At 35.6% G+C, this 23,223-nt stretch overlaps 2 protein-coding genes across 2 annotated transcripts in view; both read left to right on the forward strand.

Annotated features, from left to right (window-relative positions):
• LOC137388209 (uncharacterized) overlaps positions 1 to 23,223 on the forward strand; it is a 37,177-nt gene that overhangs the window by 10,193 nt on the left and 3,761 nt on the right. The window contains exons 7-10 of the mRNA XM_068074713.1: positions 1,219 to 1,287; positions 3,479 to 3,597; positions 5,908 to 6,064; positions 11,417 to 12,106. Of these exons, the coding sequence (XP_067930814.1) occupies positions 1,219 to 1,287; positions 3,479 to 3,597; positions 5,908 to 6,064; positions 11,417 to 12,106 (1,035 nt within the window). The remainder of the gene's footprint in view (positions 1 to 1,218; positions 1,288 to 3,478; positions 3,598 to 5,907; positions 6,065 to 11,416; positions 12,107 to 23,223) is intronic.
• The window catches only part of LOC137388210 (gastrula zinc finger protein XlCGF57.1-like), a 48,580-nt gene continuing 42,889 nt past the window's right edge, over positions 17,533 to 23,223 (forward strand). The window contains exons 1-2 of the mRNA XM_068074714.1: positions 17,533 to 17,603; positions 18,128 to 18,182. The gene's annotated coding sequence lies outside the window, so the exon portion shown is untranslated. The remainder of the gene's footprint in view (positions 17,604 to 18,127; positions 18,183 to 23,223) is intronic.

Here is a 23,223-nt window from a genome sequence, read left to right on the forward strand (position 1 = left end):
GTCAACACCTCAAGATGAATAATAAAGCATAATAATATTATGCTTTCTCTATTCTTTAAGTATTTACGAAATACAGTGTGATCCCATCACATCATTTACGGGGTTGCATTTGTAGCATTTTTTGTGATTAATGAAAAACTGAATATTGGATAGAATTTTAAGGCATGTGTTGATATTATGTATAGTTAGGTTCGGATTTTTTTCGGTAATTATTGAATTAATCCTGGTGGTTTAAAAAACTTGGTATTGACCGGTAAATACCATGGAAAAAAAAGTAAATTTGTTTTTATTAGAAAAATAATGACAAATGTTAAAGTTTTACAAGAAAAATAAGGGTTTTGTGTTGTTTATCAACCTTTCAGGAAATTTACCCGTAAACAATGAACTAGTTGATGAACTTTTGTCAGTTTCCACCAAGTAAGTAAGTAAGTAACACGTCACTAATTGTTTGGAATTGCATCCTGCTTCACTCTTGCTTTGGTGTCATATATTGAGGCTTAACCCCACTTGAAACTTTCGTGACTACCGCTAGTGGAACGGTGGAAGACCATCTGGTAGCTTGCTAAAATGCTTTCAGTGCTCTTAGTTTCAGTGGAAATAGTTTAGTTAGACCATGGAAACAGCTACAAACATAATGGTTTGAATAGCATTCTCCATTTCAATTTTTGATATTTTTCCTCATTTATCCCCCAGGGTATTTCGGGTGGACATTGAAAACCGTTTTTTTCCCAGTGGTATTGACCGCCCTGGTATTGACCTTTCAACCCTGTATATACTATGAAATGCTTCCTTAACTATCCAAAAATGCCTCTACTCATGAATACAGTAACAATTGAATAATACTGCATACGATTATGTATGTCGGCGGAATGATAATGTTACCAACTTTAATTTTGGAGCTAATATAGTATTAACTTCAATAATCTTTGTTTTTACTAAATGCATTACTTGCATCGCTGGAGTACTTAACGAGAAAGCATTATTTTACTATTGAGTAATAAGGTTGTGAAAGTGTTTCTGTGTGCGACTATGTCAGACCTTTTTGAGTACCTTGCTTGGGAACATGTTATATGCAATGTAGAATAAAAGGTTAGTTGTGTTGGTTTACAGGTTAGCATAGGAGTAATGCATCATTTGATGCATGAATATACTATACCTGGACTTCTATTGCGACTGCAATCACAATATCTGTAATAGTTGATGTTGTTCTTCTTTTAGTTACATTAAGGAAATGTCCATGCTGTGAGCACAGCATGAAAATAAATGTCAAGAAATGCACCAACTGTGGTAAGATGATCTGCTATCTTCTACTATATACTTAAGTACTAAAATATCAGAAGCTGTCATTTTTTCTTTAGCATAAAGTATTGGGTGTTTTTATGCCATTTAGAGGTTACTGCATTCCGTAAAAAATGTATGGCATATATGTAAATTGTTTCCGAGTCTAACCAGCTCCACCCATCGGTACAAAAACAATCATTTCCGTAAAAAATAAGGTTGTTCCACGTCAGCATTACGAAGTTAATTGCTGATCGATCTGGTTTTGCGTGAAAGCAGCCTTAATAGAAGCAAATATTGAGGATGAAGCCATGGTTTGTATAACTAGTGATTTGATAGCTAAAGCCAGTCAAGGTCTATCGGTGGTGCTAAAAAGATAACCAACCACAACTTCTTCTCGGAAACATCAACACAGTCCAAGTCTGTTAGCCTGCCAAAAAAAAAATCCACAGGCTATCAGACCATAATCAATCCGTGAGGTTGTTATGTAGTAGCAAGTATTCCTATGCAAATGTGCTACAATTCGCTTAATTTGTTTTGCAGTCCCAAAACTTATGATAACTTTATTACGAACTAAAGCCAAGAGTTAGTATGGCGTGGAAACAGGTATTGTAACATATTAAAGTGGGAGTCTAACTGTGGGAGTCTAACTGTGGGAGTCTAAGGCTAACTGTGGGAGTTTAAGGCTAACTGTCGGAGTCTAAGGCCAACTGTGGGAGTTTAAGGCTAACTGTGGGAGTTTAAACCATAACTGTCACGTACAACTTTTATCATAGTTTCTACGTAAATCAGCCACGCTGATTCCGATTTTGTACTCGAAATAAAGATTGGTCCACTAACCTTCAAAGTCATTTAAGCTTTTTTAAAGTGTTTCAATATCCGTTTCGAAAACAACACAATCGGCATTACAAGCTCAGCCCCTAATTATGTGACGAAACCTAGCTTTTTCTGGAACGGAAGTTAGGAATGTTTAGTCCGATTTAGAAGAATAGAGATGGGTGTCTTAAAACCCATTATTATCTGAATCCAACCTGTAAAATAATCGCAGTCTTTTATGAAAGGTATATAAATTATTTAAAATTGCTCGTAGCTTGTTACATGATGTTTAAATAGGCTGGACGCCAAAAAAAATGAGCTCAAAAAGTGTGGTTTTATTACAAGCTGGCGTTGTTATCGCGATTTTTTAAATATGCAATGCTAAATAGCTTATCTACCTTTCAGAAAAGACTGAGATTATTTTGATAATAGAATTTAGATAATAATGGATTTTAAAACACCTATCTCTATTATTCTAAGTCGGTCTAGACATCCCTACGTAACTTCTGTTCCTAAAAAGCTAGGTTACGTCACGTATTTATGGGCGGAGCTTGGTGTGCCGATCGTGTTGTTTTCGAGACCGATATTAAAACGCTGTTAAAAAGCCTTCATTACTCTGAAAGTTAGTGGACTAATCTTTATTTTGAGTACAAAATCGGAATCAGCTTGTCTGACTTACCTAGACAATACGATAAAAGTTGTACGTGACAGTTATGGTTTAAGGCTAACTGTGGGAGTGTAAGGCTAACTGTGAGAGTCTAAGGCTAACTGTAGGAGTCTAAGGCTAACTGTAGGACTTTAAGGCTAACTGTGGAAGTTTAAGGCTAACTGTGGGAATTTAAGGCTAACTGTGGGAGTCTAAGACTAACTGTGGGAGTTTAAGGCTAACTGTGGGAGTTTAAGGCTAACTGTGAGAGTCTAAGGCTAACTGTGGGAGTTTAAGGCTAATTGTGGGAGTCTAAGACTAACTGTGGGCATTTAAGGCTAACTGTGAGAGTCTAAGGCTAACTGTGGGAGTCTAAGGCCAACTGTGGGAGTTTAAGGCTAATTATTATAGTCTCATTATTCAAATCGAATTGAGAACTTGCGCCGACTTGACTCTTCACGTTATATGGAACTTTATTTGTAGTTTTTGATGTAAAAACTTTGTAAATTTTTTACGCTCAGTGAAATTTATGTGAAACGAGGTTTACATTATGTAATTTCAAATTTCTGCAGCATTTGCTCATATTTTACATTATATTTGGAATTTGGATATTAAAGGACTCATAAGCCATCATGGTAATGTAAGCAACAGCCTAGCTCAGTCTCATGCGCTAGGTTAAAATTAGCAAATGTAATAGTTTACAAAATATGCTGCATAGATATGTATATTGCGTTTTAGGTTCATCCATGGACATCTTAACGGCCAACAAACGGTCTGAGCGGCTAAAAAAAAGTTTCACTTATGGCAAAAAGCAGAAGAAAGGGCCATCTCATGTTAAACAGAAGTTTGATGAGACGGTAAACTACTGTGAAAGCACTCTTTTTAGTTAATGTATAGGGTTGTTTCAAGACGACATGAACTGAATCTATGTATTTCATGTGTTTATATACAGTCAAACATGGATAACTCGTCCACGGATAGCTCGAAAAAATGGTTAATTCGAACATTTCCTTTGGTCCGTTCCCATGTAATGATAAATTGCTATAGATAACTCGAATTCAACACTGTTAATTCGAACTGTTTTTTTGCCCAACAGCTACCGAAACGGTTGTTTTCGCTTTAGAAAATCACTTTATTCAAAGCCATAGAGGTAAACTTCATCTTTTCGTAATTCATAAGCGTCGTTATTACCACCATCGGCAAAATATTTTTGTCAACGACTTTTCTAAAAGTTTGGTGAAATTTGATTAATACAGCGATACGATGAATAGCACGGGCTAGCCGGGTCACGCGCGCAAGAATTTTCGCCACGCACATACAAAACAAAAATCGCATGTTGTTTTGTATGTGCGTGGCGAAAATCCTTGAGTGCGTGACTCGGCTAGCCCGTGATGAATAGTTTTCCGACGTTGATTCCGTGTTGAATCAACCTCGGAATGTTGAATGTTTAAAACGTCTTAAAAATGTTGTAATTAAACGTATACGTTGTCTGAGCTACAAAAAACTATTTATCGTTTGACCTAAACACAGAATACGTGTGTACATTCAATAAGTATCTATTAAAAAAGCGTGAGTGATATAGAATGTACCGTAAAACCTCGTAAAACTTCTAATTGAACTGCCTCGGAGTGTTGCTCTTAACGAATCCCAGGTAAAGTAAAGTAATCTGCATAAACTTCAAGAAAAAACGGCAAAATTGATCGTGGGTAAAACCCCAAAAGAAAAAAATGTCTTTTCTTTTGAGCATTTCAACAACGATCAAGTTTTGCCAATGTCAATCTGAAAAACGTCCTGGCAATAACATCACCTCAAACAACAAACCAATCTCAAGTGATAGAAAAATCTCTATACTTTTTCATGAAAACGTTTTAAACTTTACATTAGAAGCATTTAATTCGAAACAAGCCATTTGTGCTTTTGATTTATATTATAGTTTGTATATGTACATGTATCTACTAATAAATAAGTAAATATATGGACTTGTGACAGTGCTCTGATAACTTGAACGCTCTGATAATTCGAACACTTTTGCTCGGTCCCTTGAGGTTCGAGTTATCCATGTTTGACTGTATATACTTTTGAAAAAAATTCATTCTGCCAAATGTTTTATGTGAAATAAATTGAACATCTTCATTAAGCGTGGAAAGTTACATTGGCTGGCGTATATTGAGCTTTGCGATAGACTTATTGGCAAGATTTATCAGATAAATTTGAGTTCACATATTCTATTGTGGTGAGTTGGCGTAGAAATATGAATAAAATTCTTATTTAAAAGGTCAGTGTAAGAAGTTTAAAGTACGGCCACACGTAACACATTTTTCGTTCATTCTGACCGAAATCACAATATGAACGAAAAACACGGAATTATTTAGCCGAAATTCACAGAATTGTCTGAGCTGTGCATGCACAGCGAATTGTCAACGAAACGCTTTCAATTGGCTAAACAAATGATTAGCGGACATGATTCTAGCAGCTTTTGATATTCATGTAGTCCAAAACACATTACACGACAGGCAAAAAATGTTGATGCGATTTGTCATACGTGAATACGATGCAACTGCCTTAATTGTGCTAAAGATGGCAACTGTTTTTACAACGAAACTTTTGCTGCTAAAAATAAATTAATTTTAAAAATCAAACAATTTGTAGCCATGCTGTCCAAACAATAAAGAACCAACAATAGCGCAATCGAGTCAGTTTCATCGTATTTACTATGGCATATTGCGTTAGTATTTTTCTTGCGTGTCATGTTTTTGTTTTGGACTATATAAATTGCAAAGCGGCTAGAATTGTGCTCGCTAATAATTTGTTCCGGCAATTAAAAGCGTTTCGTCGACCAATTGGTGTGCATGCACAACTCAGACAATTCTGTGAATTTCTGCCAAATAATTCTGTTTTTCGTTAATTTCTGTCAAAATGAATGAAAAATTCCTTACGTGTGCCCGTACCTTAATATGTGGATGTAAGCAATGTTTGAAAGTTCAAGACACTAAACCAGCAGTGAATGTATAGGCATTCATCATTGCATTTGTTGATTACCTATGCAAAAGTATCCTTTGCAGAAACTGTGTACATGTAAATCCAACTTCGTCGAGCATATTACTTGTGAAAATTTGTTTGACTGCAGGATGTGTTGTTCTTGTAAAATCAGTTCTATTTGAATTTAGGTTGCATATGCCAATGGCGCTGGATTTGGTGTTGTGGCTTTTTTGGTGTTGCCCGGTGGAAGGCCTTCATTTTATGAAGTGATAAAAGGCCTCAAGTTCCCAGATGAAGACTGCCGCTTAGCCTTCGAGGCTTTTGCAAACCTCATCAAAGCAAAACGTAAGGAATGAATTTTGGTATCAAGCTCAAGCAGTCTCTAAGCTTCATTTTCTCTTGCAACTTCTGGTGCCCATGCCTGTCAACTGTATTTTTAAAGTTTCCTTCATAAGTTCCGAGCTGTTATTTGTTGAAAAAACCTCCAGTGGGTGAACCAAAAAATCAATTGTCACAGCTATTAATTCTGTAGTACAGGTTAGCAATTGAAGACTTGTACAATCGTAATTGCCAAACTCTGGTGTATTCTATCTGAGACATTTATGTCGCGCATATCTGTCTTATAAATTAGTTGTAGATCACTTAGTATATTTTTCTGACAATAAAGTGCACCAAATTATAAAAACACAGTACAGTGCACCCTCGAGATACGATGTTAATTCGTTCCAGAGTTGGCATCGTATGGTGAAAAATTCGTATATCGGGGTATAAAGACCATTGTAATTATACAATGCAAACACCCCCTGGTAAAAATCGTCAATTTTGTTTATAAAAATGTGTACATATTGACAATTAGCAACAAAATAGTATGTTAACTTTAGTAATTATAGTTACCTACAGTAACTGTATTGTATTTAGTTTATTTTAATGGTTATGATCTGCAATAAAACGCAAAATTATAATGTGTGTACCAAATGTAGTACGTACGGTAAGGAGTTCTTGCCTTCAAAAGGTACGCATAACATAAACTTTGAATTCACTTCAAGTAAGTATAGCTTGCAAAGCCTACACTTAAAACTAAGTTTTAGTATGTATTTTGAACTATTTTACTGAATTTCAACATTTTTTTTACGAAATTTTATCCTTCAGCAGTTCCTATCTTCACTTTTACTATGAACTTTAGCCTATCTGGTTGAAATCTTTTTCGACCTAAATCAATAAGGCCGAGCGATGCAGTTATAGAAAGCGGCCTCTCGCAAACTTGACCATTTAATGGCTACCGAAAAGAAAAATAAAGTTATATTTTCTATACTGGGCGTACATACCTTTGGAGTAACCTAGCTGGTACATGTAGCGGGTAACGCAGAGAGGAGGCAAAAACGTATCAATGTTAATTATGGTGCTGTACACTTGAAAATAAATTTAAAACGTAATGAATTGGAATTTTTTAGCACACTAAAAGAAGTTGTTCATTCCTGTCCAATTTTTCTACGGAAAAAATTGATGGTGCAATGCAGAAAATTGCTAGCTAGCGCTTGTAAAAGGATCCAGAGAATGTGGTACAGTAGTTTGTCTTGTATGAAATGTGCACAAGAATCAATGTAACCATACATACAAAGTTTGTACGTATTTATACCCTATGGGGGGACAGGGCTTTAGCAAGTTTCAGAAAGTAATGTGGACGCGTCAACTATCTTGAGTAGCTATTTATATGAGTTACATACATACATACGATGAATTGTATTCACGTAGAAGATAACAAGCCCATATGCAAAGACATGGTTAAACAAGAAAATATAACATGAAATCAAAAGGAAACAAATAAAATGAATAAAATACGAAAAACATGCCACACAAGAGATAAATAATATATATTATACATGCATTGTTTTAATGTACCAGTCCACATCAGTAAATTAAACACTTGAAACATTTCTGCGAATGTGGGATTTTCTGTATTTTCTAAATCCTCGCCTTTACAAAATGGTTGCTCCTTTTGAATGCTGATCGCGTGCATGACCTAGCTCATTCAAATCTTCAGTCGGAAGCTCTTTCTTGTGCTTGCTTTAATGGAGTTCTTGTTTTAATAATAATTGCAAATGCTGATTGGTTGCGATCATATTCCTTGACAATTTTAATAATACGGGTCCCTTCTTCTTATTTACGACATCCAACTTTGTTGACATAGAAATCATTTTTTCTTCGTTTTGTAACGTTTGTATCGGTCTCAGATTCCATAGATAACGAATTAAATGTAGATAGTTGTAGTTATATACGTATGCTGACTTGAATGTTTATAGTAAAAGCTATAATAACGCTACAAATGAATATTTGCTCTCGCTTGTGTATTTTACACGAAATTTTCCACGCGGACATGAGAGAAGTCGATCATCGTGTCTCTTCTAAACGTTCTAAGAATGTTTTGGGCAAACTATATTTCGGTGTCTTTTTTATTTCGACGTGTGTTATGAGCACACCGACGGCTAAATTTTAACTCGGGCGAAACTTTTTTCAAATTCGTATGGTGAAATAAAATTCGTATAGCGAGGTGAAGATATCACAATATTTGACTTCGTAAGGTGAAAAACTCGTATATCAGGGTAATCGTATCTCGAGGGTGAACTGTATTAGTCAACTTGTCTATTTTCATATACATGTATAATGCGCACTGGATGATAAGACATATAAAACAGCAAAACCGAGTTGGATAGATTAGTCTTCATTCAAATCTATAACTGACAATATTACACAAATATTACGCAAACCTTTTGATCACTTCTCTACAAATCAATGAAACTCTTTGATCTTTTGTGTTAGACTTTAATAGTTTGCCAATTTCACCATCAAGCAAGCTCAGACCTGTTTCACCATCCAATCCAGTTTCATCGCTGTTACTTAGATGATTGCGGCTTTCCCATCTTGTATTGCATGACTAATGGCTTTGAATTTGAAATCGTAAACACTGTTTTAATACCCTCCATTTCCGCTCCTTTGATTACTGGAAATTAAGACATCACGTGTATTGGGAAAACCGCTTTCGGTTAGCTTGAAAGCGATTTATTCGACAATCAAGAGGATGTTGATGTTGGATCAATGTTGTAATAGAACATGTTGACAGATATTTTTAGTGTATGAACATTCACTGATCATATATTGGTACACCGGAGTACAAGGCGCTTGTTTTAACAAATATAGTGATTACATGTGCCTCTTGTAGTTTGAAAACTACGATTATGGGTGTTGTGTCATTGAATTGAGTTTTTAATTACAAACAAGGAGTTTTTGTTATACGGTAAGGTAATATGGACTGGTTGAAAGTCTATGAGTGATGGTTGGCGCTTGCTATTGTCTTGCGTGCTTTATTCTTTCTGATTTTGTAAACCTTTCCTTAGCTTTGCTTTTGTTAATCAAATTGATCAGAGAGACATCAGCCTTATCTTTTGGTTTTGATGGTTAGTCCTTTGCTGCCACAACTTTCCAACAGTGCTATTACCTAATAATTGTTTACATGGTTATAGTGGGTGTAATTACCCACGAGAGTGCCTGTGGTGATGTTACGCGTGCATTTTAACCTGCTCAACTCTGTGCTCTAACAAGTGTGGTAATAGCTTTATATCGCTGTTGTCTTTGCATATACAGTCATACCTCTGCATAATAGTTTAAATTCTTCCAAGATTTAATTTGTATGCTTTGTACTTTTATAAGACTGTGCTTCAAGTCGGTTAATTTTTTCCTGAACCGAATGATTGTATAGTAACGGGTATTATTGGCTCGTATTAACAACCTTTCCCTTCTGTTTATTATCGCATACACTTGCTTCTAGGTCTATAATAACAGTACTGTTATGTTAATGGAAGCACATGTCGTTCACTGTCACTGCAAATCTATTTTTTGCACTTTTTCTCCACAGCACGATCTATGTTACAAAGAAAAAAAGTGTATGTCTGAAATAAAGCAAATGAAAAATATATCTTTACTATTATAAGAAAGGCGTCTCTCTGTTTGTACAAAGCCATGATTAGAGGATAATAGATTTCTTAATCCCAACCAAAAGTAAAGCACACTATGCTTTCAAGGCTAACTATGGAAAGCTCATTATTCAAATCAAGTTAGAGAACCTGCACTGACTTGACACTTTACGTTAAATGGAATTTCTTACATAATACAAGTGCAAAAACTTAATATAAATTCTTTACATTCAGTGGAATTTACTTTATAGGAGGTTTATGGTGTAAGGGCATCTACTGTAATCATTATTGTTCTTAAGGGCATCTACTGTAGTCATTATTGTTCTGAACAGCATTTCTTGCTTCTTAAAAAATATATGTATACAGTAATACTTCAACTTACGAGTGCTCCAACGTACGAGAAACTTGAGATACGAGCCAGCTTTCAAGCAAGTTTTAGCACTAACATACGAGCCATGTTTGAGATACGAGCACGTGAGTCAGCTGTCGTATGCCAGGGGTGTTTTATGACAACAACATCAATTTGTATTTTTCAACTGCACAGGTTATACTTTTGTACCGTGTTTTTGTGCGCGATTTTCAGTGCAGAATTATGTGAATTAAAAGTACTGTGCGTAGACCGAAAGTTTGCCAGTAAAATGAAAAAAATAATGCAAAGAAAAAGCAAATGATAACAATTGATATAAAACGGAAAATTATTGGAAAATATGCGAAATGTTTATGCATGATTGAGCTAGCTCAGCAATATGACAGAAATGCATCCACAATTATCAAACCGAAAGATTATATTCAGGGCATTTAGCTCGCAAAAGTACTAACCATAGTTTCTAAACGGCGCAGCGATCTTCACCACCGCTGATGGAGAGACTGCTCAGACATTGGATAAAATATAAACAATTCACCGGTGACAGTGTAACTGAAACGACGCTATTTGAAAAGGCCGGTGCTATCTATCAAAACTATAAAAATAGACATTCGGACAAGTTGGCTAGTGGTCGTGCATTAAACCTTTGTGACGACACCTGTGTTCGTCCTAATCGCAACGTGTTGAAAGGGCGACAAAGGCAACGTCCTTAGAGAGGTTCATCTTAAAACGGTCGGCTAGTCGTGAAAGCGAAACAAAGGAAAAATTAGCCAACTAGCAAGAAACTTCAAACTATGAACGCCGAAGAAATTTTAATTACGTTAAGTTAAAAACGAAAGTTTGCTTTTAGACTTGCTTCTAAGTTTGTCTTTTGAGACTTTGATAAAATCAAAATTTATCAAAGTCAACTGTTGTAATGAAGGATAACCTATATATATATCTCTCTCTCTGGCAAATGCTAGCGTTAGCTGCTATTATATGTATTTAATTTTACATTTTAATTTAACACATTTCCTTGCATTATTTTTTGTTTGTTGCTTTTTGAAAGCAAGTGGTAAGTTAGGACAATAGCCAACATGTTCTTTCTGTTACAATATCTTATTTTGAGTGTTTTATTTGCATTTTTCAGAGTATGGAAACCAATAAATATATATTTAATTGTTCTATATATAAATAAATTGCACCAACATGCGAGTAAATTGACATACGAGCTCAGTCTCGGAACGCATTAAGCTCGTAAGTTGAAGTATGACTGTACAAATATTTAGCTCAAATACAACTATTTTGTTGTGTATATTATATTGTGTTGTTTTGTTTGTTGTTTTATTAAATTGTTTACGGTTGAACATGGTTTTCCATTTTTAGAGAAAGATATGTATAAGCCATTAACTGAAGAGACACTGACTGACTCATTGGACAATCACACAACTCACTATCTTGACACCACTGCAGCTGACACTGCCATAGCTACCGATACTAACGCTCCGACTACTACCACTACGGATTCTGCTATGACCAACGAGACGACTACTGCTACACACTCCTTGACAGCCCCTGCTAATATTACAGACTCCGTGGCTACTGCTACAGACTCCCCAACCGCTATTCCTACACACTCCTTGACTGCCCCTGCTACTGTTACAGACTCCGTGACTACTGCTACACGCTCCTTGATGACCCCTGCTACTATTACAGACTCCGTGATTACTGCTACAGACTCCTCGACCGCTATTCCTACACACTCCTTGACTGCCCCTGCCACTGTTACAGACTCCGTGACTACTGCTACACGCTCCTTGATGACCCCTGCTAATATTACAGACTCCGTGACTACTGCTACAGACTCCCCGACCGCTACTGCTACACACTCCTTGATGACCGCTTCTACTGTTACAGACTCCAAAACAAGAACAACTAATACCATGACTACTTCAACTGATAGTGGTACAAAAACAAAAACTGACATGACCATGACTAATCAGACTTACACTACGTCCTCGCTGTCAGCGAAAAGGAAACAGCAACCATTATTGACAACTAGCAAGAAAAAAGCCGGTAATTTTCTTTTACTGTGGAACATGCCTTTACTTGAATTAGTATTATATTTGGATTAATTGTTGTAAAGTCACATAAAAGTAGAGTTTATTATATAGGATATAAGGTCGCAACCTGGTCTTACTTATCCAGTTACTGATCATTAAGACCAAGCGCAATATGAGGAGTTTCTTTATCTTTATCACAATACAAAAATTATTTCTTGATTCTGTCACTATTAGAGATTATAAACGCTTCCGAGTCATTCCTGAGGTGTGTGGAATAAAAGTAGTTTTTGGCGAAGGAAGCAATAGTAATGCGCAAAAGCATCAACGATTTGGTCGATTTTTGCTGCTGAATTTTGTAGTATATTTCTGAATTTTGGCAAATAACACTTTCTGTGCTATTTGCCAAAATACCACATCAACATTTTTCTATTTTTGAGATTTGTTTTGTTTTAGGTCCTGTGACTGACGAGACGTTTTTAAATTAAAATAGGCAAAACTTGACCGCAGTTAAAATGCTCAGAAAAAAGACATTTTTTTCTTTTGAGCGTTTTAAGAAAGATCAATTTTGCCGATTTTATTTAAGTTCAAACGGAGGTTTCCACGCTTTCGATGGGACATGGCCAAACGGATGTTTGGTGAAACTTAATATTTTGCAAACCTTTATAAAGGTCGTTAACAATAATATTTTGCCACTGATGATGATAATAATGATGCCTAAGAACTACTAAAAGTTGATGTTTGTCTCTATGGCTTCGAATAAAGTGATATTCTACAGCGATACAAACCGTCTCCATAACCGTTGGGCAAATGACTTTTCGAATAAATGATGTCGAGGTCGAATTATCTGAAGCAATTTATCATTGCCCTGGAACGGACCAAACAAATCCGTTCGAGTTAACCTTGTGTTTGAGATGAAATGTTACATTTTATTCGAGGGCAAGTTTTCCGAGTTTGACTGTACTTAGCCGCGGAAAGTTCTTAAAAAGTTGGAACGGCTCAGCCGGCCAGCCGCCCCAGGGAACACGGGCCTGGTTCACCGATAAGAAAAATAATTCAATTTGGGACTAGTTTGTAATTGTGAACTGCAGATAGAATGGTGTGGACGAGGTCGATAATGCAATTTGATCGCTTGCTGCCATTTGTTTCTTAGACTATCAATGAACAAAGCTATTTAATAGAGATGCCCCGATTCTAAATTCACCAGCCGATTCAGATACCGATCCGATATACCGATCCTAATTGAAAAATAATCCGATTCAGATACCGATTCAGATCTTTTGTGTTGCATAGATAGTTGTTCATTTTATTATGCAAATACAAACATAATGCAAAGAAAACATGAATATTATTGTATTTATTTGTTTGCATTTATGGAAAAAAATATATACATATTCACATACTGACATACCGTGCATGTAGTAGCAAAACAGTCCATGTTTCTTGTAATTTATAAATAAAGGTAATTACTGTTGGTGGTACAGTTCTATCTGTGATAACGAAGTCCTTCTTCTATTGTTGGATGAACTGCTGTGCCTGTACAAGTTTAGAGCAAATCAATGTTTCTTTTAAAAACCGTTAGTGATTCCATTATCTCAGTAAGACGTCTCTCTCTTCCATAATTATTAATGTAGCCAAGCGTACTGAAGGGGGATTCCCTTGCAACAGATGTTGGAGGACAGGCTACATACCACCGATACGCCACTGGGGTTACCGTCTTTTGTACAATACAAACGATCCATTGTATCGTCAGGATTAAGAGAGTGATAGATAACTTTATGCGTCGACTGTTTAAATTACTTTCGTAATGCTAGTAAATAGAAATATTACACTGCGTTCTTGTCTCACATTTTTGTTATCTTGTTCGTGATTGCTTGCAATAAATCCTATCGCTGTAATTGGGAAATACCACACTTTTTGTTTACGTTCTGGCTAAAAAGTTTCCTTCGCTGTGTTGATCAGGCTATAGACATGAAATAAATTGTCTGGCAGGCCTGAAATTCATTAAGTAAAAGTAAGAAGCTTACAGCTGATGATTTTTTATTAGTATAGCAAGCTAAAATACAGTTTTCTGCTAAATGGTTGATCTGTAAAAAGTATCGGAAGGTTGAGATTTTTTAAGAAAAGATCGGCCGATACCGATTCAGATACTTGACACTCATATCGGCACCGATACCGATTCCGATACCAAAATCGGGGCAACTCTACTATTTAACTCCGCGTTTTCACTTGTTCGTTATGAGAGTTTAGTTTCGCACATGAAATTTTCGCGAGAAGATGACTTCGCGAAAACGCGAAAGTTAGATGAGGCGAATAGGGTCCTAGGGTAATAACCATGTTCACTGCATTTATTTCCTATTGATCAATCAAGTTATCAAATCACTTTGTGATTTTTTTTATATCTATTTTCTTTTTAACCATGTCTATATATGTATTTCTCTATATACAGTCAAACATGGATAACTCGAACTTCACGGGACCGAGTGAAAGTGTTCAGAGCACTGTCACAAGTCCATGTATTTACTTATTTATTAGTAGATACATGTACATATACAAACTATAATATAAATCAAAAGCACAAATGGCTTGTTTCAAATTAAATGCTTCTATTGTAAAGTTTAAAACGTTTTTTATCAAAAAGTATAGAGATTTTTCTATCACTTGGGATTGGTTTGTTGTTTAAGGTGATGTTATTGCCAGGACGTTTTTTTAGATTGACATTGGCAAAACTTGATCGTTGTTGAAATGCTCAAAAGAAAAGACATATTTTTCTTTTGAGCGTTTTACCCACGATCAGTTTTGCCGATTTTTCTTGAAGTTTATGCAAAGGTTACCTCACTTTTCCTTGCTTCCGAAGGGCGATCGCTAAGCGGATGTTTGGTCTAAATCAAATTTCACCAAACCTTTAGAAAAGTCGTTGACAAAAATATTTTGCCGACGGTGGTAATAACGACGCTTAGGAATTATGAAAAGTTGAGGTTTACCTCTATGGCTTGGAATTAAGTGATTTTCTAAAGCGATAACAACCGTTTCGGTAGCCGTTGGGCAAAAACCAGTTCGAGTTAACACTGTTGAGTTCGAGTTATCTATAGCAATTTATATCTATAGCAATCTATAGCAATCTATTAGCAATCTATACCAAAGAAACCGTTCGAATTAACCATGTGTTCAAGCTATCCGTGGACGAGTTATCCATGTTTGACTGTATATATATTTCTCGAAGTATGTCGTATGTCTGTATGCATTCTGGCTATAGATATAGCTATAGCGCACACTGATTATTGTACCGATGCCGCCACATGTTACGATGCCCCTGTTAAAAAATATCTTTCATAAGGTTCAATTACTATATCTGGAGTCAAGGCCAATTCCTCTCGCGCGAATGATTATATCGTCACCGTGGCAAAGCCTCGACATTCTCTCTCCTTTCGGTCAGACAAAGTACGATATCTCATTTGTACCAGTATCGAGAAGTAATAGTATCCGTCATATTCAAAGTTTTGATTGATATCTTCTGATGGAACAGTAACCTTTTTTAAACACACACTTCTATCCAAGAATAGTTATTATTAATTCAACATATTTAGGATTATTTTGTTTTCTCAGCTCATAATAATTGAATCATCCTTTATTGTAATCCTAGCAAAACCGACTTCACTTAGCTATTACTTGCTAATTATTTCACATTTACATCTAATCTTTTTATAGTCGTTTTATTTTTTAAATTTATTTGACCTGCACAAACCATTTTCCTCATGATATGATGCTTGAGAGTTGTTTGACAAAGCTTGAAAACCTTTAAAGTTGTTTTTATTTTCTCTCTTAGTTTATTTCAATTACGCAAAACACTTTTCTCATGATATGTAGCTTGAAAGTTAGAATGGCAAATGTTGTTATATGTTAAATACAAATCAATTTTCTGTCCAAAGACTTTTTACCCGGCGTTGCAGGTAGCACAGCTAGTTTTCAATAAGTCTGTCTGCTATTGTTATTTCTTTTATAGACATGTCTAGTATAGCTATGTTCTCTGTAAACATTGAATGCTACCTCTATTGGAAGGCCACCTTTATTTGAACGGCACCTCCATTTGACCACGACTTTGACATTATTTGATCTTTATGATTCCATAATAGCAAGTGATCAGTAGAAAAGTGTCCTCCAAATCGTACTAATAATGACTTGGTTACATAAAAAAAAATTAATTCTTTTCTTGTTTCTGAAGTCCATTTTTTAACTCCGAAGGTTTTTTTGGTTAAAACATTGAAAGCAACATCATAGAAATAATTACTAACTGCATCAGACTAATAGTAGTTGCTTGTTTAATGTGGTCCTGATACTTCGATGTATGTAAAAAACAGTTTACATTTATGATGGTCAATGAACGACTAGTTTTAGACTAGAAATTTCGCTTTGCGATGCTGCTAAAAGTTTATTGCTTATGGTAAATGCAACGCATAAATGTTTTGCTCTGTTCAAGAAGTTGTTTGGACGCTAGTCAATTGTTTATGAATATATATTTGTAGCGTTTGATAAATCATTATATAACTTATAAATTTGCAAATTTATAGCATATTATTTGATAGCATCTTTGCGCTTATCTTAACACCGCCTACGATGGATTGACGCTCATAATTCCTCTTATATTGTATATAAAAAGTCAGTTCTGGCTGCATACTGTAGAACATATCAATGAGTGCAATGAGCTTTTACACAACATCGTTTGATATGATTATAAAATGAATATTTACTTGGAAATTGCGAACACAAAAAAAGTTGAAAGCACCAGCAAATTGCAAAATAATATCAGTGAAGGTTACTGTAAGCAATAGATATGAACTGTTAGAGATATTTCTCGGTTTCCCAATGCATATTTATTTCGAGATCCTTGACAAGTTAACAGATTTAGTGAATCCAAACGGATTAATGTCGCAGTCTGACGGAAAGTGCACAATGTAGACTATAATCGATTCGCCTATAAAACAGTTAAATTTATTTTCCCTAAATTCTGATGAGCTTTTTGAAAATACAATGCCAGCCTCTTTTTGAACACCAGTTCCATTTGACCGCCACTATAATAGCGGAAGGGCTAAAAAATAGAACTCCATGGCATTCAACTAGAGGTTTTACTGTATATTATATCCCCATGTCTGCTATAACCTTCCCTCCTCAAACCATAGTGTATTGTAACTACATACTATTCTATTGTGGTGCTTTAATCAGCTTAATGTACTGTTTAGGCTGGTCCTTTTGTGTAGCTCCACTAAAACAATGTGTGTAGGTAGTAAATTATCAATACATTATATTGTAGATATCGAGGTTAAGGTGGAACCTGGTGATACTTCAGTCAACAATTATAGTAATGAAAGTAATTATACAGAAGGATTTTTCATGATAACTATTATTTATTGTATATACCGGAAGCTTCTGGCAAACTCTCATCATTATTGTAGCAGTTGCAGAAGTAAAAACGGAACCAGGATCTGATGGTGGTCCTGATAATCTCTACCCAACTGGTTAGTTAAAGATTTATTAAATAATAGTGATAACTGCTGTTAAGCTCTGATGCTTCTGAGTTGAATGAATATGATAATTACTTTTCTCTATTGTCTCACCTACTAGTTTGTTAGTAAAGATAAAATACTAAATCTTACCAGAGTTACAGTGTATGTGTAAGTTCTATAAAGAAATTCTGAACTTAACTAGTTTTAAAATATGATTAGCTACTACAGGTACATGAGAGCTAATAAAATGCGAGTTATTTTCTCAAAGTTTGCAGAAGGTAAGATTAGGTTTTAATCACATATAATTTCTTTAGCAACTTTGTTTAAGATTTCTTTTGTATAAATCTGAAAATTCAATTTACCGTAAAACCTCAATTTACTTCCATAGCGCTCTATTTTTCAACCCTTCCTTTCTAGTGGCATTTTATAAGAAATGACGTTCAATTAAAGGGTGGTGGTGTATTTTTCAACCCTTCTCCTATAGTGGCATTCCAATAGAGGTTTTACAATATCCTGATAAATAGTTTATATTATAGGTGTTGAATATAACCCAGAACTAGAGTCCATCAGTCAACACAAACTGTGAGGAAGGTAAATATGGTATTACTTTAATGGATTGAATAACAGGACATCCATGTAGTTGCATTTGTAGTGCTGTAGCAGTAGTAAGCGTGTAACAGTCATGTAGCATGCAGTATAATTGCATTGTATACTTGCGCTACTGCACAGTATACACGTGTATACAAGTCCAACTATTTTTAATCCAAGATAAGCAGTATTGGTACTGCCTACCACACTGTGTTTTCATGAAAACCCGTCACAGAATCAAGTGTTGAGGTGATGTCAATGCAACCACAACATAACCGCCAGATATGAGTATGGGTGAGTGAATTGATCACTATTAGCTTGTTGTATACAGTTGCAATGAGAATCTATGAAGATTTTAATTCATAATTTTAATGAGAATATACTACAATTACTCCAATTTTATAGGAATGGTGATAATGCCTGACTTCCTATTTCGAAATGATATGGGAGTTAGAGCACAAGTTCATGGGTTTGCTAAACATAACATCTGATATTTGGTACAAGGAAGGGCAGATGTGGTGTCAATTGATCTACAGTATCTACTAGAGCGCAGTTGCGGTGTACATACAGTTTAGGTTTTGTATAATGCGCATTCAATGTATGTATGAGTTGCTGATTTTCACAGATTGCAAATTGGAAGTAAATGAGCCGTAGAGTGCAGTGGACAATTTGCAGTAGAAGCACAGTTGCAGCAGCAGTAAGTCTGCTCATCATTAGAAAGTTATAAAGCACTTTAAAATTACTGCGTACTGCAATGCCATGATGTAATGTACTTCCGATACATCACAATCCTGTTGTCGCTTTTTAATCGTGTTGTGAATAGTCCAGTCATAGCATCTGATGATGGTTGCTCTAAAGATGGGATTGTTTGATAGCATAGCCAGTTTACCCCAGGATACAGGTTGTTGTTCTGGCCTTAGCATCTGATAGCCATTTTATACACAGGTAGACCAGCTATAGCATCTGGTATATATTTGTTTAGTAGCCAAAACTTTTGGATAGCCGGACAGTAGTATTTATTGGCGATCAAGCAGTGATATAAAAAATCTGTTTGGTCATAGTATCTGGTGGCTTCTATTCTGGTAGACATTACATTCACCCAAAAAAGCAACACACAGCATCTGGGAGGCAGGCGGATCCAAAAAGAGAGTTGTCTCTCCTGCGCGAAAACATTACAATTTGATTGTAATTACCACTAGATCGTTGCACACTACTTCTGTGAAAAAGACATCTGACAAGTGTATTTTGTTAGTTTAAAACTTCCTGAGCTGCAGTCTGGGCAAAAACCAAATGGTTTTAATCGTTTGAGGCGTGGGATCAAATGGCTCAAAGGCAATCCCTAATCATTATTGGCTTTTCCTACATCACATTTCTCTACGATTAACAACAAACTTGTTTTGCATTTAGCTACTACTGCCAATTGTCGAAGGGTGAAAAGCTTTTGTGATTTAGCTTGGTTTTTCAAATCAACTCAGATTTGCATATCTTCTCTTGGGGGAATGTTCCTTTTTAAGTAAGATGCCTCAGCAAAACTTTCACCCATGCTATGCAGAAGGGTTGGTATCGCACTATCTAGTAAAATTGGTAGGTTTTAGTACAGCGATGTTGAAGTTGTTGCCAGTCTGCAAGTTGGTGATTACCTTACAGGATGAATTTATTCGCGGAGTTAAGTTTCACGTAAATTGCTACTTTTTCATACATATTCACGGACTCATTTATTCGCGGGTGAACGCAATCACTCTCTTAAGAGTTAACTCTATTGCGGCTAGCAATAGAGTTAACCCTTCGCATGTGCACACCGCGTGTTTAAGTTTATATTTAGCTTACAATTACGAGTCGATCATGCTAAGCTATAAATTTCTTGCTGCGTTCAGAGGGTTTCACGAATATTTATCGATTTGGAGGCCTTTGATGAATCAACAACTTTTAGTAAGTAGTGAGTTTTTTTTCAAAACCATTTACTAAATTAATTGAATTTCACTTTGGTAAATCGCAATATTTATTTTTTCTATACCTAATGCTTCGTTATTTGTTTTAGGGTGAGAGAGAGCCCAATAATCTGCACGACCCATTTGCAGTAAAGCTAGTAAATGCACACAGCGTAACGGTTGGTCATCTACCCTGTAAAATAAGTAGAGTAAGCAGCTTTGTCATCATACACAAAGGCACAATGACTGCAAGGGTGGTGGATGTCATTCCTAGAAGATCACCAATAATTCAAGGAGGTCTTGAAATTAAGTTAGATGTGACCGCAGCTGCTAACGAAGAGAATATGTCTGTTTTAAAAAAGGAACAAGAACGCCGTTACAAGCACAAATTTTGGCCAACTGGCAGAACTTTGCAATAGTGAGCCACGAGGAGAGTTCTGACGATAACTCCCTTACCAGCCATGTAGTAGCGAAAGTATCGTCTTCATAATCTACCCAAGACAGTGAGAGCGGTATTGAGCTGCCATTACCAAAATAACTAGCCAGAGACCGCCATTACACGCTAGTATTTACTTATCAAGAGTATCAGTTTAATTTTATTGCAAGACAACCGCCATATGGGCTAAACTTTTTGTTTACTCTATTCATTGTTTGTAAAATTTTATTTGTATTTGAAATATTTTATTTCTACACTAGGGTTTGTAATAAATTATAATATATCTGTACATGAAATAGAGTATATATAATATAATCATGTTTGCTGCAGCCATATCAAGGAGTTGTTGTTGATGAAAAGGTCTAGGTTAACTGGTTACTTCTCTGCCAATATTCCTGCCTTGGTAAATACTACTACTTGTCTCTAGTTTTCGTAATCGGAATAGGTTATGTTTCATTCTCAATCTGCAGTAAACACAAGAGAAAAAATATTAATAAGTGTGAAGGAAGTACAAAAAATAGCTGAAGTATTTAATGAAAGCTATCAGTTTTTAAAAAAGATAATGAACTAACGCAGTTAAATATGGAAAAATGTCTGCACTGCAAATAAAATGCATACCATAATGTCTAGATTAGAATAATTATCATCATCAACTTCGGTATTAGAGGTTGATGGAGTTGATTTCAATGAAAACAGACTGTAGGAGATATTTTTGCGATGACGACGCCATGCCGAATAACTTGTGTAAACCTTGAATCATATTTTAAAGAAGTGTGATGCATTGACAATGGGGTTAACTCGAAGCCCCGGCGATGATTTAAAAAAATTTCTTGAACTCGGCTACGTTTAGTACTTTTGCCTAGCGGCTATTTTAGCAATGACGCCATTCTGCATAACTTGTGACAACTTGAATAATTTTGTAAAGAAGTGTGATGCATTGACAATGGGTTAACACGAAGCCCGGCTATGATTTTAAAACTTTTTTAAAACTTGGCTACGTTTAGTACTTCTGCCTAGCAGCTAGTTTTTAATTTGAGGCATTAGTTATTCTCTCTTGTGTTTAAAAATAGAACTAATTATTATTCGAATTCAATAATTCGCGGAATTGACTGTTCGCGAAATCGCGAAATTTATATATCCATCGAATATTTTCATCCTGTAGGGTATTTAAGTTTTATGATGCGCTCTTTACCTGGCCACTTGACAGATATCATAAGATCATCAGATAGAAGATATAATGTGCACCAGTCTAGTAGTGCAAAGACTTTCTCTACATGATTAAATTTGTTGTTCCTACTGTCCACCATGGTGCGTAGTTACGTGGCAACAATCTTTACACACCAGAGAAGATGCAACGGGCTCATGATTTCTACTTTGAGACCGTTTTGTTCACGTTGGTTCGATTCTTATCTTCTCTTGCACTACTTGATCACAGACTACATGTTCCATTAAATTGCTTTAGCTAAAAAATAACTTGAATGGAGTACCGTTCAAAAGATCATTTTGTATCATTTGATCAAAAGGTGTATACGATTTTAGATCATTTCTGTTCTCTCCAAGCAATTTATCTACTTTGAAGCATTAGTAGGGGTATGCTCTGTGCGATTTTCTTAAAATCTTAATTGTATCCAACATGTATGTGTCAATATTTCCTAGTGGTCAATGTTTAAGTAGATTACTGAATTTTATTAGTTTGGATGCACTGTCACTCAGAGGTTTTCCAATCAATTTGTTACTCACATTTGTCAGTTTATCTATACACCCATCTAGTTAAAAGTATCACTTGTTTCCATTGAACACTTTTTTCTGTACAAATATATGTGGATGATTCTACTCCTTCTATTAGCTCAAGTGGTTTTCATTGCGTAAGGCGGTAATTACAGTTTTTGTGACTCGTTGCCATTGATCAGTAGGCCCTACGCCATTTGCACCTACAATAATACTTTTCTCAATCTCTTGAAGCTATCATCCTTGTTTAGTACATTTAGTTCTGTTTGGGTTAACTAGAGTGGGCAGCACTATCGATGGGTTTCAAGTTTTTAGAGGTCTTCGGAGAGTTTTCAGTAGCAGATGTCAAATTGCCGCTATATTTTTCAATAATTGATATCTGCCCATTTTAATTTGTCTTGTCTCCCGGGTCCCATTTTATGGTTTCATAATTTTCTAGGTAGCATGTGTCTGCATTGAAGCATTGTTATCAGTTTTTTACACTGTCTAACCTATTTTAAACAATATCTCCATTAAAAATCAATATTAATTTCCACTACTATAGACCACGGTTTGAGGACATCATCAACAAAGTTTGTAAATGCTAGTTTTCGTTATTGCCATAGCATCACCGTGATGATGACTTACCTTCTTGCTGGTGTTATCTACAAACATTTGCTAATAGCTACTCATAAAGTCATGTTCTTTGGTGTCCTAACAGAAAATAGTTTTTTATTTGGTAACTGCTTTAGTTGTTTGTGATAAACACACTGCCTCCATATTTATCCTTTCGTACATGAAGACTATCAGGAAGCTCAAAGCTTCTTTTATACACACTAACGTGCCATTCTCTAGAACATCATGAACATGTATTTCTCATAAATTTCCTTTTTTAATATGAGAGCTGCAGTTTTACCTAGTTTGTCCAGTTTTGCTAGGTTGCCATCTCAATGAGTGTATCGCTAGATTTAAT

The sequence above is a fragment of the Watersipora subatra genome, chromosome 2 (genome assembly GCF_963576615.1).
Source record: "Watersipora subatra chromosome 2, tzWatSuba1.1, whole genome shotgun sequence".
Taxonomy (NCBI): Eukaryota; Metazoa; Bryozoa; class Gymnolaemata; order Cheilostomatida; family Watersiporidae; genus Watersipora; species Watersipora subatra.